This window comes from Pithys albifrons, chromosome 1, assembly GCF_047495875.1.
Source record: "Pithys albifrons albifrons isolate INPA30051 chromosome 1, PitAlb_v1, whole genome shotgun sequence".
NCBI classification, from domain to species: Eukaryota; Metazoa; Chordata; class Aves; order Passeriformes; family Thamnophilidae; genus Pithys; species Pithys albifrons.
In genome coordinates, this window is record NC_092458.1 from 62655180 (window position 1) to 62670431 (window position 15252).

Here is a 15252-nt window from a genome sequence, read left to right on the forward strand (position 1 = left end):
AAGCATCTTGTGCCTAAAGGACAGTTTAGGAGCTATTCACTTGCTACCTATATTTATTGAACTCAGGACTTTTAAAAGAAACTACTGGTTTGTCCTATTATCCAGTAAGAGTAAGCTACAGTATCAGCGAAGAATGCACAGGAGTTGTGTGGTATTTATGATCCAGTAGCAAAAGCTGCCCCCTGGAGGAACAAGTCATTAGGCAAATGAGATGCAACAGAGTCAAAAAATACCTCCACACATTCATGAGCATCATTATTGTAGTCACTTTACTAAATTAACCAAGGAGACTCAAAAACTGAAATACAGACTTTATACAGAACAAGTCAGGGGTACAAATAAACAAAAGCAATATTCTTCAAGAGATGGATTTTAGTTGTGTTTATATTATAAGCATCAATAAATACTGAAAAATATGTGAAAATTAAAAACAACAACAAAAACCAATACCAAAAACTTTAAGTTGTCCTAATGTTATAATTTAAGCAGATTTTTTTAAATACTTTTGTAATAGGGATTTCATTCAGAAGTCCTTATATAATTAAAAAGGAGAAAGAAAATTAGCCAGCATATTACTGACAGACAATCTAGGAAGGGGTCACAACTAGAGCAGAAAAAATGACATATCCAGTTAAAACAGTTTGACAGGAATACTCTTAGTGAACACTGTGTATGTGTGAGCAAGAGACAGCATCACTATTACAGACAAGAAACGCCAATCAAGTGTCATTGTCCAAAATGAAAATTAGTTAAAGGGGAAATGAAGACTAAAAAAGGAAAGGAGAAAAAAAAATAATGAAACTTTAAAAACCTCTTCTTCATAGCAGTCTTCTAAGGCAAATGCTGCATGCACTACCTCCCCAAGAAACCAGACAAAGCTCTTCCATTCCCCACGTATTTCCTTTCATTTAGTTTCATGAAGAAAGGTTTGAGAGAGCAGAGTGCTGGGAAGAAATGCTGCAAACCTCTAAATTAGTGAATGAACTTCCAGCATCACTATTGTATTCTGGGTAGGAGGAACTGGAAGAAATTATGTTTTTCAGCCTCTGAAGTGCAATGATCAATAGCAAAAGGAGAAAAGCTAAGAGACTAAGGAATATAGAAACATAGACGTATACATTGGATAAATGGCCAGGTGATGAATCCACTGAAGTTGAAAGGGATGTGGGATACAGCTCCAGAAAAGTCCCATTTTCCATGTTTCCTACGAATCCAGATGAAGGGTCGAGGTCTGACATTATTGGGTTTGTGTTTTAAAAAACACAATAGATCTTGTATTCAAAGGCAGTTTTAGTAGGGTGAAAAGTGTTTATTTTAAGCGAGCATTTTTCCATCACAACGGTGAGATGCCAAGTCAGTCAGTGAACAAATTTATCCTTCACTGCTCAAGCCAGGACAATTAGAGATTATATCCTTTGGAACTGCAAGGAAAAAGAAAAAAAAAGGTTAATTTACTAGCATATAATGTTTACCTGAAAAAATTTAGGTCTTAAGAGTTACAAGTTAGTATTCCTTAGCACAAAGCTGCAATTCTTAAAGAACTGCTAGCAACTATCTTTATATCTCAGTTTTTCAAAATGCAGGGATTAGGAGGAATCCTACTGTATCCTAATGAATTAAAATGGACTCTTTTCCACCATGAGTTGTTAAACTGCAAGGCACAATCAAAAATGTACTTTATATGGGACAGACAGAACACAAATTTCTCTTGTAGAAAAATTCCAGTCAAGGAATGAAACCCCCTCTCAAAACTTCAGCTCCTCACTGTAGATGAGCAAGGCCACTCAGCATCATGATGGATGATGAATCCATTATCCACTTATCCCATAGCAGCTTGCCACAGCTACCCAGAATGAGAAAATCTGCCAGACCTGCTTTCTTACTATGTATTTTTAAATTGGTTTGAATGGTTTCAAATACCAAAATGAGTCTTTCAGTAATTCAGCCATGGCAGATCTCAACAGCAGGCATGTTTCATTGAAGTGATGCAGCTTCCGACACCTACAATCAAAACCTCAAGGGAACGGGCAGCCCCGCCGGCTCAGCAAGCATGAGGGGACTATGTAAGGGCAGAAAACACTAATGGAGAAGAGATCCCACCTTTGAAAAAGCTTTGCCTCCAGCCATTAGTTGGAACCTGGAAGCTCGAGTGCTGGCAAAGGTCAGAGTAACACAGGATAAGCAGGAAATTAGGATCGCTTTCTGCATATAATCATCCACAGGCAATCTCGCTATCCATCCATTTCATGGTCAGCCTTTCCCTGCAGATACCCAGGCACGGCAAGGAAAGTCGGTGTGTTCCTCCCACAAGGAGAACAATATCCATACAGAACTACCTTCCTGGTGTGGTTCCTCTCATCCTGATCTTGCTTTCAGCCATGTCCTGTGGTCTCAGTTCCATACAGTTATCTCTAACTCACAGTTAGAAACTTTGAGGAAAATTCCACTGATTTTCATAGTGATAGAGAGCACAAACACCATTAGCATCAATCAGAGAGAGAGAATCCGATCCCTGAAGCAATGATGAGGAAGTCTGGAGTCTATCCTTTGTGTGGCACAACCACTCAAGTATCTATCTGGATTTCCATGGGATTGTCCCAGTACTGTTCCCAGCAATGGCCTGCCTTAAAATTTTTCCTTTAAACATGCAACTTTTTCTAACACTCTTCAAGTACCTCTTTCTTCAAGAGGCTGACACTTTTTGACATTAAGTGGGACCACAAAAGCCCCAACCTGAACTAAGGATGCTTAAGAAGTATAAGGTATTGAAAATTGCCAAGAAGTTTGCTTTGCAGCCACTGAAGTTATTTGCATAGTTACCTACTATACTTTGGCACTGCAATTTAAGTTTATGTTATGCTACATGCCACAAAAAATTCTAAGTGCCTGAATAAACAAGTACTACATTAAGTTGTACGTAGAGTTCAGTTGTATATTTTAAAACCCTATTTTATTTTCTAGAACTCAGAACTTCACCTATACTACTACATGAAGCAGTTCAAGGTTATTCTCTGATCTGAAGGACAACTTGTGTGGCATGCTGTGTCAGGATGGCTAAACTCCCTTTTATCTCCATGGACAGGATGGCCAAATCACACCTGCCTCTAGGAATGAATGATGGCCAATCCTAACTCCAAATATGTCCAGGCATTACCTGGAGGGTGCCAGCTGACCAAAACTATGCCAGGAGGTCAGGTTGCTAATTCAACTGGAGCCTATGCCCTGGCCTGGATTAATTTACTAGTATATACACATCCATAATGCTTTTATGGAAAAAAGATTACACTCCTGATGTTGTTTTATTGTTTATTTATTACTTTTACTGCTTTATAGTGGAGTTTTTGGTAGTCTTAATCAAGCATCTCCATAGCCTACATGACATGCAGGAGTACAAAACTGCATCTACAAATACCAGAAAAAACATTCTTACTCTTGTGGTATACAACTCAAACTGATGCATAAAATACATTAAACTAAAACAATTTTATAACCTTAATAGTATTTAGCCCGTCAGGAAACAGTATTTATTGTACCTTGTGAAATAACTCACAACAGACTGAACAAAGAGAGATCCTTATGAGATTATACTCCTTTTGAACTGCCTTTAATTTAGTGATCCAAAATTAACTAACAGAACAGAATGTGTTCATTTCATGTTCTGGAAGTAGTTAAGTGTGTTATAGCTAATTTATCCTTTTTTAAAAATAAGCTTTGATATAGGAGATGTTTATCTTTAATTAGTCATCATAATAAAAAGCAGATCCATTATTAATTGAATTGTTCTATAATAACTTAAGGAATTAATTCCCATGAATTCTTTAACATGGCAGAAGTTAAAAGCCTTCAAATTTTTCACAAATTTTAAATCTATTACAATCTACTTTTATCACTGACACTTTTGGTTCTAGTACAAGGAAGAACTTTACCATGGGACTTTCTCTGAAGTTACTGAAAAACTGATGGTCTTAAACAGAACGAATCAGGACCTCAGTTAAGCAGATATATGTGTTTTGCTAAATCAGAGCTTTTATGGGTCTTACAACATCACCCAGGCTATTTTTAACTGAGCATTGTGTAGTGAGGTCCCTGCCTTCTTGGAACAGTGAGTGTTTTTACTGAAATGTGTGAATCTTCTAAGCAGTTTGTCCATCAGAGCATCAAGGCTGTGTAACAATGGAGTAACAGCAGGAAAACCCAGCCAGTGTCAGAAAGGCATCTGGGACTTCAGGCAGTGGGTCTGAACCTGATGACTCAGGAAGCCTCTTCAAGTCACAGAACCATGTCCTGGCATTGAGGAGGTGCCTCTGACAAAGTAATCCAGATCCAGCCACACCACAAAATCTGAGCTTCCAAGCAGGCAAATCCCAGTTCTGTGCCAAGAGTTTTCAGGAGCGGTCAGTTGGAAAGCTTTCTCGTGTCAAATAAAGTCAGGATTCCTCTACATCTGCAGTCATTCAGGAGCAACACTTTCAATTTATTCTTTGCCTTAAACCAACTCAGTGTCCAGACCCACTGCCAAAAGTCCCAGATGCCTTTCGGACACTGGTAGAGTCTTCCTGCTATTACTCCATTATTACACAGCCTTGCTGCTCTGATGGACAAACCGCTTAGAAGTTCATACATTTCAGTAAAACAACTCACTGTTTCAAGAAGAAAGAGACTCTCCCTCCACAGTCTGGTGGTTTTAGATGTACAAGAGAGCAAAACTTTTGTCTCCAAATATGAGGGCTGTCACACAAGGAAAGGCTCTCCTAGGCAAATGGTGTCATTTTTACGTCCCCTCCTTTCAACCAGAAACACTAAATAAGTATTTTCTTCAAGTTGTGCATTGTCTCTCCATTCATGTGCTTGGTATAAATCACCTTTCACAGGTGGGGACAACCACTCATATTCCAAGGGTAGGCCTATCTGGTAGATCCTGTAGGCGGGTTCAGTTGGAATTTTTCACATTTTCTTTTATCCTGTGGCAAGTTGGAGACAGGCAAAGTGGCATTCACCATAAGCAGGGCAAACTGCGTATGTGAGAGACAAGCAAGGTATCACTGTGTAAGAGGTCAGTCCCAGGTACTGTGTAGTACCTCGCCTGGGTAACCATGCCAGAGCTGTCCACTGTTTGCATATTTGACGGTACCAGACATAAAACCTGCTTTTTCAGAAAATGCAAATGTGGTCAGGAGCAGAGACCTCACAATTAGCCTATGCCCTGAGTGCCAAATTATATGTAACATATGTAATTTAATCTTTAGCATTGCTGAGACAGAGTTGCAAGATGGTACTCTGGGCCCGTGCAAAAACTGCTTTGTCCCTATGAGGCAAACAGCTCTTTGTTTTGGGTAGGAGAGAGAAGGCAGAGGACATTTATTAAAGATGACACTGATTATCTCTATTAAAGAACTCTCAAGTTTGTTCTCTGCTCTCTTTTGCTCTTTTGTAAAGTTAAAGCCAGGAGTAAGCAGAGATAATGATATCATCCTCTCATGACCTGAAATCAGAACCACCCCTCCTTTGTTTGGCATCAGGGCAGGAGGACTGTGCAGGTTTCCAGGCAATACGAAGATGCCAGCTCCAGAATGAGACCTCCTCATCCCTGAAGGTGTGTCACATCCCCAAGCTGTGTTATTATAGTGATTGCTTTCAAAAGCTGGCAGCAAGTTTTCACTAGATCGATACATGTATGAAGGCCAGTTAGCTTCTGGTTTAATTCTTTCATCTTCCCCCTGACCACCTTTTTTTACTACATTTATTTCCTTTAGCATATAGGACTATGTTACCAATATTGTCTTTTCACTTAATCTGTAACACAAAGCATTTAATGCCAACGAAAATATGTGCGTGCTCATACTGAAGGACTGAATGAACTTCACATAGTGGAAACACTTCAGTCTTGAAAGGCAATTTGTTCTAGACTGGAAAAATACAGCAATTTAGAATCATGCAATTAAATAAAACTGTAGCTCTAGACAGAAAAAAAGAAGTGAGCAACATCTTATTCCATTGCAAATGTAGGCAGGAAAGGCAAAGAATGTCTTCTCGCTTGAAGTTTACCAAGAATATGATCCTTAATATTTCTTATTCTTGTATAAATGCCTTTGGCAATCAAAAGACCACAAGTAAGTAGGATACTTCTTTTTCCCACTACAGATGGACCCTCCAGGAGCAGAAAATCCCTTCGCCACTCTGCCTGTGAAATAGGATCAGTCGCCAATTGACTCAATAAAATAGACCACAGAAGGAAAGGAAAAAACTACTTCCTGCCACAAGCAAAGTTTTCCTTTTAATTTATGATCTAATTTCATTTTGGTATTATGATTTAATATGATTTAAATGTATGTCTTTCAAAATCTAAGAAGACAAGTACCCAGATGGCTTGGTTGCAGGTTAAAATCAAGTTATATTTTGTTTGGGGTTTTATGTGGGGATGGGAAAAGGAAACTCTCAGAGACAGAAAGATACTTAGATTAATTCAGATAGGCTCAAATGATTCTGTAATTTACATTTCCCATGGATCTGCAGATTATAGAGTAATTTATATTAATGTAAAGCAAAGACAGCATGACCTGGGATCAGACTCAGAACCTGTCAGTTGAATCTGGTCTTGAAAAGTAACAGAAAAACAAGCAAGAAGAATGAATAAAATACTTACAAGCAGGAAGAAGATATGGGGATACAAGCCAAATGTCCAGCGCGTAGGATGCGGCTGGTCATCACACCCAAATCTAAAGGGATTGCATGCTGAGAAAAGCCCCTATAAAAAAGCAAGTCAAAGCTGAAGACTTTAGCAATAACTACCATAATAAAAAACAAGGAGGATAAGTACTGAATTTTGACTGCTTTTGGTGCCAGAAATTTCAGAAAACAACCAAACCAACTGGAATCCTGGCTTGTGTTTTATTCCTGGTAGCAATATCCTTCTGCATGTACAGATATCAAAACCATCAAAACCAAAAAATACTGTACAGCACTGCATGTACAATATCAAAACCATGGTGCTGAACTCTGCTTTATAACCATTCTTTGGTAACATCTTTCTTTTCTTTTGCAATGTGCTCCAGGACCAAGACAGGTATCTATCCCCTGGCACCTTTTTAAGCAATGGAGCACTGAATCTGCACTCCACATCATGTCACGTTACTCCATAAAGACGCCTGCCAGGAATCACATCTTTCAGATTACACAGATTATTTATTTATTTGTTCTCTTTATTTCAGACTATCTGCGGTTTAAGTTCACATACCTGAAATCCTCAAACTGAATGCTGTATATGCACACTGATAGTTAGAAGAATTTTGTGTGCTACATGCATGCAATATTTAATTTTATTTCAGTGTAGCCTCTGAACTGTTTTTAATACAGTAAATTAAATACTTTGTATATGATGAAATAGCCCCAGACAATGCAGATTAAAGCAAAAGAAGGAAAAGGAGGTCCACTTTCAAAAACATCCTCCCCTCCAGGAGAGAAAAAATGCTTTCACAATCATTGAACATCTCAGAGGTCTACCTTTCCAGCACATTTGGTTCAACTGCTTTAGAGAAGCAGTCTCTGGGGGATGGATGTTAATGCATTGTTATGTTGCTTTCATCCCTTCAATCACTGACTCACTTGTGGTTTAAGCCTTTCCCCAAGTTCAGTAATGAAAATGATCTAGTGCAGCTGTTAAAAGTCAGTATTGTTGAAATCCAAATGTTTTGATGACAGCTTCCTGACCACCTTGCTGTGCAGAAGGACAAGTAGGAGGCTGCAGGTGAGCCCCATGGTCAGCTTCCCCAGGGATGGATCCAGCGCATCCTCTGCACATGAGGGCATGCACCCAGTCACCTTGCCCAGAAGCAGGCAGGGTGAAACAGGTGGTGATACTGGGATGGGCAGGGGGTAATAGTGCCCCCATACACCTTTTCTCTGGCAAATATGGCTCATGGAATGAAGAGCTCTATCCTATATCCCTCACTTTTGACTACTCATACATAGCAGACAGCCCTTCCCTTCCCAAACCTTCCATTTCCAAACCTTCCCTTCCCAAACCTTCCCTTCCCACCTTTCAGAACAGCCTTCTCGGGGGAAAGAGGCAGAGATCTCTGCAACGGGTACTGTATCTTCAACTAAGATAAATATAAATGATTTTGCTTTTTTTCCAGATTTCTGTTGTCTCTCTACTCTCAAGATACACAAAGCACTAGTTTTGCCCATTTATCCCTTCATTCAATTCAATGCCCCAATATCCAGGAGTTGAAGGGAACAGAGCCTACCAAATCTTGAACTGAATGAACAAGCCAGAGAAGCAGCTAAAAACACAAGGCATCCTCAAGGCTCCTTAAATGCAGGCATTCTTATTCAAATGGCAAGTGTACACAGTGAGATGGAGAGGTCTGAGCTTTTGGTTGCATTTGAAGAACAGTGAAGTATTTGGACCAGTTTGATTACCTTTGAAGAACAGAGAAATATTTAGACAGAACATCAAGAAGCTTGTCTACAGAAGACCCCTTGGCATACACAGTTGTATTTCACAGTCCTTCATCCTTGCACCACTCTAATGCCCTTCACAGCTATTTTCACCATCTCAGCTGCAGCACTAGCCCACAGAAGGATTTGGCCCAAACAGTGTACTGATTCTCACTGACAGTAAGATATGCAAGTAGCAGGGATATATCTGGTCCCTGTATCTCTCAGAATGTGAATGAGGTAAGGAGTCTCACTGCCGTAGATGTGGGACCTCAGAGAGAGAAATGGGCCCTCCTGGTCCTGCCTCCCATGCAAATGACAATTTGAATCTTACCCAAAAGACATACAGTTGCCAGGGAAATTAGTCTCCTGCCTATGCTGGTTTGCTAAATATATTTATTTTCCACTTTTGTTGAAAATTTCTTGTGAAAAATTAGAGGCTGCTGAACAAAAGCACCCAAAACTCAACTATCTACTCTTTGCTGAGTAGCTGACCCATAGTGATGGGTCATATTTGATTTCTTGGTGTTCAGTACCAGCTTTATTCCCTTTACTGTCACTCTAAATAACTTTTGTTATTGCCAGTCTGAAGCAAATTCAGCTCAGGCAGAAGCCTCAAAAAGATTTGAGTCTCTAAAGTTTGAAGACAGTGAGTCATCAAGTGCAGGGGACATGAAGGTTCACACAGGCACTTGGTTGCCCTAATAACTTGAAATCTTGGTAATTGACTTGTGCAGTCAAACTCGGCTGCTAAGTTATCACTGTCAAAGTAACAGATGCCAGGTACTCAGCTGGAAAGGAGGTCCAGAGCCAGGCTAGACAGGGAAGAGGAAGAAACCAGCAGGTATCTTAATTTCTGCATTTTGTGTAATGACTTCTTGTTTGAACTTCTCCAACCCTGGAATTGGAAGTTTTGTTTGAACAGAAGATTTAGTGCAGTGCAGAATGGTTGCATTGTGAGAAAGGAAAATTCCATTAAACCCCATTTCCCTCAGTGGAACAAGTGTATGAGAATACTTCAACTGCTTCTGCCTTGTTGTCTCCTTTTATGGTTGAGTCATCTCATTCCTGCTACCCCTCCTTACCAAGGCTGCAAGTGGCTGTGTGGAGCATCCCACTGACACTGATAAGCCTCTCAGAAGGTGCCATCCAGACTGTTGAGCAGGGGGCGGGCAGGTGAGAGGAGTGGTGATGAAATTAATCTCAGAACAAACAAAAGCTAATTAAGGTTTGCTACCTCAAGCCTGACTCTTAACATGGACTCTTGATAACCACCTTTTGTATTTGACACAAGTAGATGGCACTGGGCTCCACAACTGGGGCCAAATGGCTGGTGCCCTGGAGGCCTCTGCACCGCGTTCATACGTCCTGAAGCCACATAGACCTCTCATGCGGCAGTGCTTCAGCTCCTCCACATCCTTTACTCAAAGCAAAATCTACTAGATAAAACATCAAGCCCCAGGGCAAGCAGTCCTTAGTATTAGAGCTTGCTTTCATTTTTCATCACATTCATGTGTGAAACTAACAACTGGAATTGCTCAGACCCTCAGGTTCAGCATTGCTCCAGGCAAAGGGGGAAAAATCCCTCAGAAATATCAGGCATAGTCCCCTTCATGTACACGGAGTACAGTTTTAGGACAAAATGTGACTAAATCTAGAATCTGCCCAATGCCAGATGAGGTGGCTGCACACATGAGTGTACCTGAGAGTCTGCATCTTTCATATTCCATATGGGCACATCCACTCCCATCTTGGGAGACCTCTGTGCAGACTTCAGCAAGAGGCTCTGCTGAACAATAAGTGGCTTTTAACTGTGCTAGTCAATGGGATTATTAATCCTTAACTAATGAAGCTATGACCCAGTAAGTTGAGTCCTGACTAACAAGCAAACACTTTCCTATTGTAAAATTCAGCTGACATGCTGGCTTCAATATATTTTATAAAAGCAAAGGATATAGTCCATATCAAACCCAAAAATGTCAAGTAGATTTCACTTTAAATTAGAAATCGTGACACAATATAAAGCTAGGGCAGAATTTTGTACACTTGGTTCAAAAGGAATCTCCATGCACCATTTCGTTTCAGGTTTTTTTCCTCCAAAAAAAGCATATTCACTACCCAACTACATACTGTGAACTCAAATGTCAAGGGTATTTTAGGCACAGATGTGCTATCACAGTACCTTCACTCACTGTAACTGCTTCCCAACTCGGGCGGCTCAGCACACTTTACCAAGAAAACAGTAAGAAAACAGCCTTCTCCTCTGATTCTCTGTTTCCCCTCACTGATATAACAGAGATGATCTCTGTTCTCATGCCATTCCTTATTTTATCAATGCAGGCTGCATGCATGCCCTCGCTTGACAAAGAGACCGTGGCATTATCCTACGTGTGTTTGTGTGCCTAATTTACACATATTCACTGTTTGCAAAACAGTCTGCAATAACTTACACAAAGATACAACACTATTATTGCAAATGGTGTTGCAGTGAACCACGGTGAGCTGTGTAAGCATAAGGGGGCAGGGTTGCACCTGAAATGCCAAAAAAGAGCAAGTGAGGACAACACAGACTATGGAAGGAGAGTTTCTGCTGGTGCAAGATAGAGTTATCAGTTCGACAAGTGCCTCTCAGATGTCCTAGCTTTAGAGAACACCAGTGGGCTAAAATCCAGAGACAGAGTAATTCCACTGACAGGGATGGTGGTAGCACAGGTGGGGACTTGTCTTAGCATCTCACTAGATGGTTGCTGAAGGCAGCAAAAGCAAAGGTGCTGGGACATTTCAAGGAAATTAAAAAAAATGATGGACAAGGTGCCTGTAACAAACTACAAGTAAGTGCAAGGTGAAGCTCACGAAACACAAAGATGATGGCTTGAGGGAGAAAGATGCTGAGAGCACAGGCTGATCAAAGCCCAGGGGCTATGTCTTGGTAAAGCAGGAGAGGTAGTGCATTAGGTATGGGGAGACTGTCGAGGACACTTGAAAGTGAAGCCTGCAACTGACATGTCCAATGCAGGAGAGAAGGGGGAGCAGCAGAAGGACTGACAACGAGGAGATGCAGACATAGTGGCAGTCTAAGAGGTGGGTTTTGCAGCAGCGCCATGGATCTGACTATGTTGTAACAGGATTTCCTCCGCACAAGCCAGGAAAAGGAGGCAACCGCAGTCATGAAGACACAGGGGGAGGAGTGCTTGCAAAAGAGTGCAGGAGGTAGAGGTGAAAATATATTGACTTTTTAGTATTTAAATTCCAAGTCTCAAACCCATTAGAAACATCCCATTTTTCAGCAATTCCTACTCTGCTTCTGCGTAGATGAGGTGCCAGGAGGAAAAACTGTGTTGCTTCCTGGCTCTGATGGGGAATTTACAGAATGCAACTTACAATTTGCGCTGCACCAGTAAGACCTGATTATGAACAAAAGCAGACACGAGCTTTCCCAGTTCAGCCTTTTACATCTGAAAAGGTTAACAAAATGCAAACGACAATAACTTCCTAAAGCAAATATATTCATAAACATACAATCCTCTACATGATGGTAGTACTAGATGAGACTTCAATTCTGAAATAGCCCAGGAGCCCTTTCCCACCAGTTCAAGGTCCTACAGCATTTATCCTGTTGACAGCAAAGCACACATATTGGATATAGTAAGTGACAGTCAGCAGGCAGGCAAACCTGTGCATCAGAGCAGAGGAAAGCTGGGGAAACATGAGTAAGGCAGGAGTGACATGCCTGCCTTCCCCTCCTTTGGATGACAGGATGACCTAGTCTGAGGAAAAGGCAGCCAGTATGTAGCTACAACCAGAAATCGTTCCTAAAAAGTCCTTCTAGGCATTACACCAGAGAGAAGCCTGGTAGTTTCAAGTTGCCTGTTGTTTCAGTCTGTTCAGACACAGAAAAGTCACAGTGGGTTCAAAATGACTGCAAAAAGCAAAATTACAAGGAAGCAGATATCGACCCTCCAGCTTATCACAATAAAACTGCCAGCACTATATATGTCCTATACAGTCCAGATTTAATACATGCCTCCTATTCATCTTTCTCCCATTCTACTATTATTAACTAAGCATTATATTTAATAGTAGTGTGCATTCGTAATTGTCTTTGCTTATGTAACTGTTAATCTGCATGACAAATGCTCTTTACCACTATTTTCACAATTTTCCTCTCACTGTTTAGCATTTGCAAGGGTAGGAAGAGTTTGCTTGACTTGCTTTCTGTTTCAAACTTTATTACCTCTACTGAGATGATGTTGTAACAGTCTGCAGTTTCTAGCTAGACATAAAGTGTTTAGAAAAGGTACATTTTTGTACACCTATCCCATTTTCTTTTTCCACATTGCGTTGTCTGAGCTCAGCTCTTCTCCCAGAACGCTGGATAGGCATGTTACAATTTGCAGAGGGAGCAATTCTTTTCCCGTCGTCTTCCCACAAACAATGTGAAAGAGCACATGGAGTGGCAATCTATGCTAATGCCCACAGAGTCAAGAATGTGTTTGCACAGTGATGACCCAGTGGTCTGCATTATCACACCCCCAGTCTGCAGCATCTTTCAGCATTGGAAACCAGCCTGTGCCTCCCTTCTCTCCGCATCCCTCCTTCCAGAACCAGCGCAGCCACAATGCTGTCCCCATGCTCTCACAGAGCGTTCTCTTTCTGCCTCCAACAAAAGCGTTTTCTCCGACCCGAAGAAGCGTCCATTCAATTCAAGTACTCTGACAACCCACGAAGTCAGTTACACTAAAACCAGGTTATTTCCAAGGCAAGTTTGCAAACGATCAAACACAGGCCTAATACGTACCTCGCCTAAAGCTTGTGAAAATCAAATGCCCTTGGTTACGGTACAGGACAGGCAAGGCGCTGAGAAGGCTCTCTCGGAACAGCAGCACCGGCGAGGCGCGGCGGGCGCAGCTCGGGAGCACAGAGAGGCTTCCCAAGCCCACCGGGACCCGCCGGAGCCGGACAGCGGGAGTGAGAGGGAGCTGCGAGCAACAGCGCCCGGCGCCGGGCAGCTGTGCCTGCCGAGGGCACCAACAACGCGCACCGCGGGCTAGGTAGGGGGAGTACAAGCACCCCAAACCCGGAGTGCCCGCCTCCCTTGGAATGGGGATACGGCTGAGCCCGCCGGGATGCTCCGGCTCAGGCGCAACCAGCAGCGCGGCACCGTCCTGCCCGCACCCGCCCCGCTGCGGCCGGACCAGGTCCGCTTTCCGCGCTCCACCCTCCACTCTCCACTCACCACGCCCGGCTCCTACTGCGGCTCCTCCTGCCCGGCTCAGACTCCGGCTCCGGTCCTGGCTCCCGCTGCCGTCCCGCGCGGCTGCGGAGACAGCACCGCCCCGGCCCGCCCCTCGCCCGTCCCCGCCGTCCCCCGTGCCTTTTCACTGCTGCGGTGCCGCGGCGGGCGGGGGCAGCTGCTGCCCCATCGCCCCGTACGTGGTGATCTGTGCTGTGGCAGGGGCTGGGGGCCGTCCCGCCGGCTCAGCGCGCCCTCTGTGTGCGAGCCCGGGAACATCCCGCCTCTCTGGCGCTGGGGGATGGAAACCGCCGGGCATCGTACAAACCCGCCCCAACACCTGGCTCTTACCGTCCCACGGCTGGCACACCGCGCGCACCCCCGAAGTAAGCCCCTAGGGCTGATCCTTTTCTAAAGAGATCATGTGAAGTCCATATCCCACCGGGCAGAGTAGCCCGTGGGAAACGCGGGCTCCTTCGGGGCAAACCGTCTGCAGAGGGTCAGATGGTGGTGCCACAACTGGGAGCACAGCGAGGGAGTGGGTTAGAAAAGGGATTCCCTGGAAAGAGGAAACTTGCAACTGTCTTTCAAGAAGTCTTCCAAGTTTTGAGGATAGCTGCTGAGTCCCTCAGGGATACTGTGATATCATGTACGTGGAAGTGAATTAATAGTTGTGCCAAGACCAACTGAGATAATAAGGTAGTGTAAATGACAACAAAATCCAGCTTCCCTAGTTCATTTGGCGAGTGGCTTACCTACAGACATTAGATGTTCTGGAATCAAATACTGAGAAAAAGCTGGCTGGGTCAGACACCTTTCCTTCTGTGGACACTGTGGAAGGAAAGGCTCAGCTGGCTTCTGGTACACTTGTCTCATCCTCTATGATTTTTTTGTCCAAATGACTTTACTGTGGGTTAGAAATCAGTGATGATCACCGTGAAGAGCAGATGGAGAGTTTAATGCACCCTCTGCAGCTCAGTTTTGTGTCTGGCTAATGTCCATGTACAGTTCTGAAAGGATGTTGGGAAAGGTTGTTCTTCATTTTAAATTGCTCTTAGGGAGCTGTGCAGTTCGTAATGTGCTGTGGAGACACTTCTGTGAATTGTGCTTTCTTTGATACAGTCTACACAGTTTCAGTAGAAGAGTAACTTGGAATGTCATGAAACAGTCAGTTTTGGAAAAACAAGACATACAGAATAAGTAGATAAAAGACAAAGCTTAAAGGAAAATCATTCCCAGGAATGAAGCTTATTTCTCCTTGATAAAAACTGGTGAGTGCAGTGGTGTATAAAGAGATGAGCTTGGCTTTCAAGTGGCAAAAATGCCCTTTGTATATTTTACCTATGAAAAAGGAAGTCAATGTTTTTGTGGATTTGGGGTGTTTTGTTTATTTAGGTATGGCTTTTCAGGGTGGAAAGTCATGTGTATGGTATATGAACATAAAAAGAATAGCCTACTAGTTAGTGCTGTGATATTGTTAACCTGGAAGCAGACCACTGGCTTAGTTCAACTTGCAGCCCCTGCAGAAAAGGGCACATTTGACAGTGAACTTGATGACTACATAAGCTTTTGTGGAAATA

The 15252-nt window shown here is 42.7% G+C and overlaps 1 protein-coding gene across 4 annotated transcripts; it reads right to left on the reverse strand.

The window, feature by feature from the left end:
* Positions 1-242: 242 nt before the first annotated feature.
* SERTM1 (serine rich and transmembrane domain containing 1) lies at positions 243-13833 on the reverse strand. Of its 4 annotated transcripts, none has more exons than XM_071571048.1 (3): positions 13676-13833; positions 6644-6745; positions 243-1421 (listed from the first exon to the last, which is right to left on the reverse strand). In XM_071571048.1, exon 3 carries the CDS (start codon positions 1236-1238, stop codon positions 915-917), a length of 324 nt encoding a protein of 107 aa, XP_071427149.1. In that variant the 5' UTR covers positions 1239-1421; positions 6644-6745; positions 13676-13833; the 3' UTR covers positions 243-914. The 4 variants fall into 4 exon arrangements, with proteins under 4 accessions (XP_071427149.1, XP_071427157.1, XP_071427165.1 ...); XM_071571056.1 differs by lacking the exon at positions 13676-13833 and adding an exon at positions 13238-13669; XM_071571064.1 differs by lacking the exon at positions 6644-6745.
* Positions 13834-15252: the final 1419 nt, after the last annotated feature.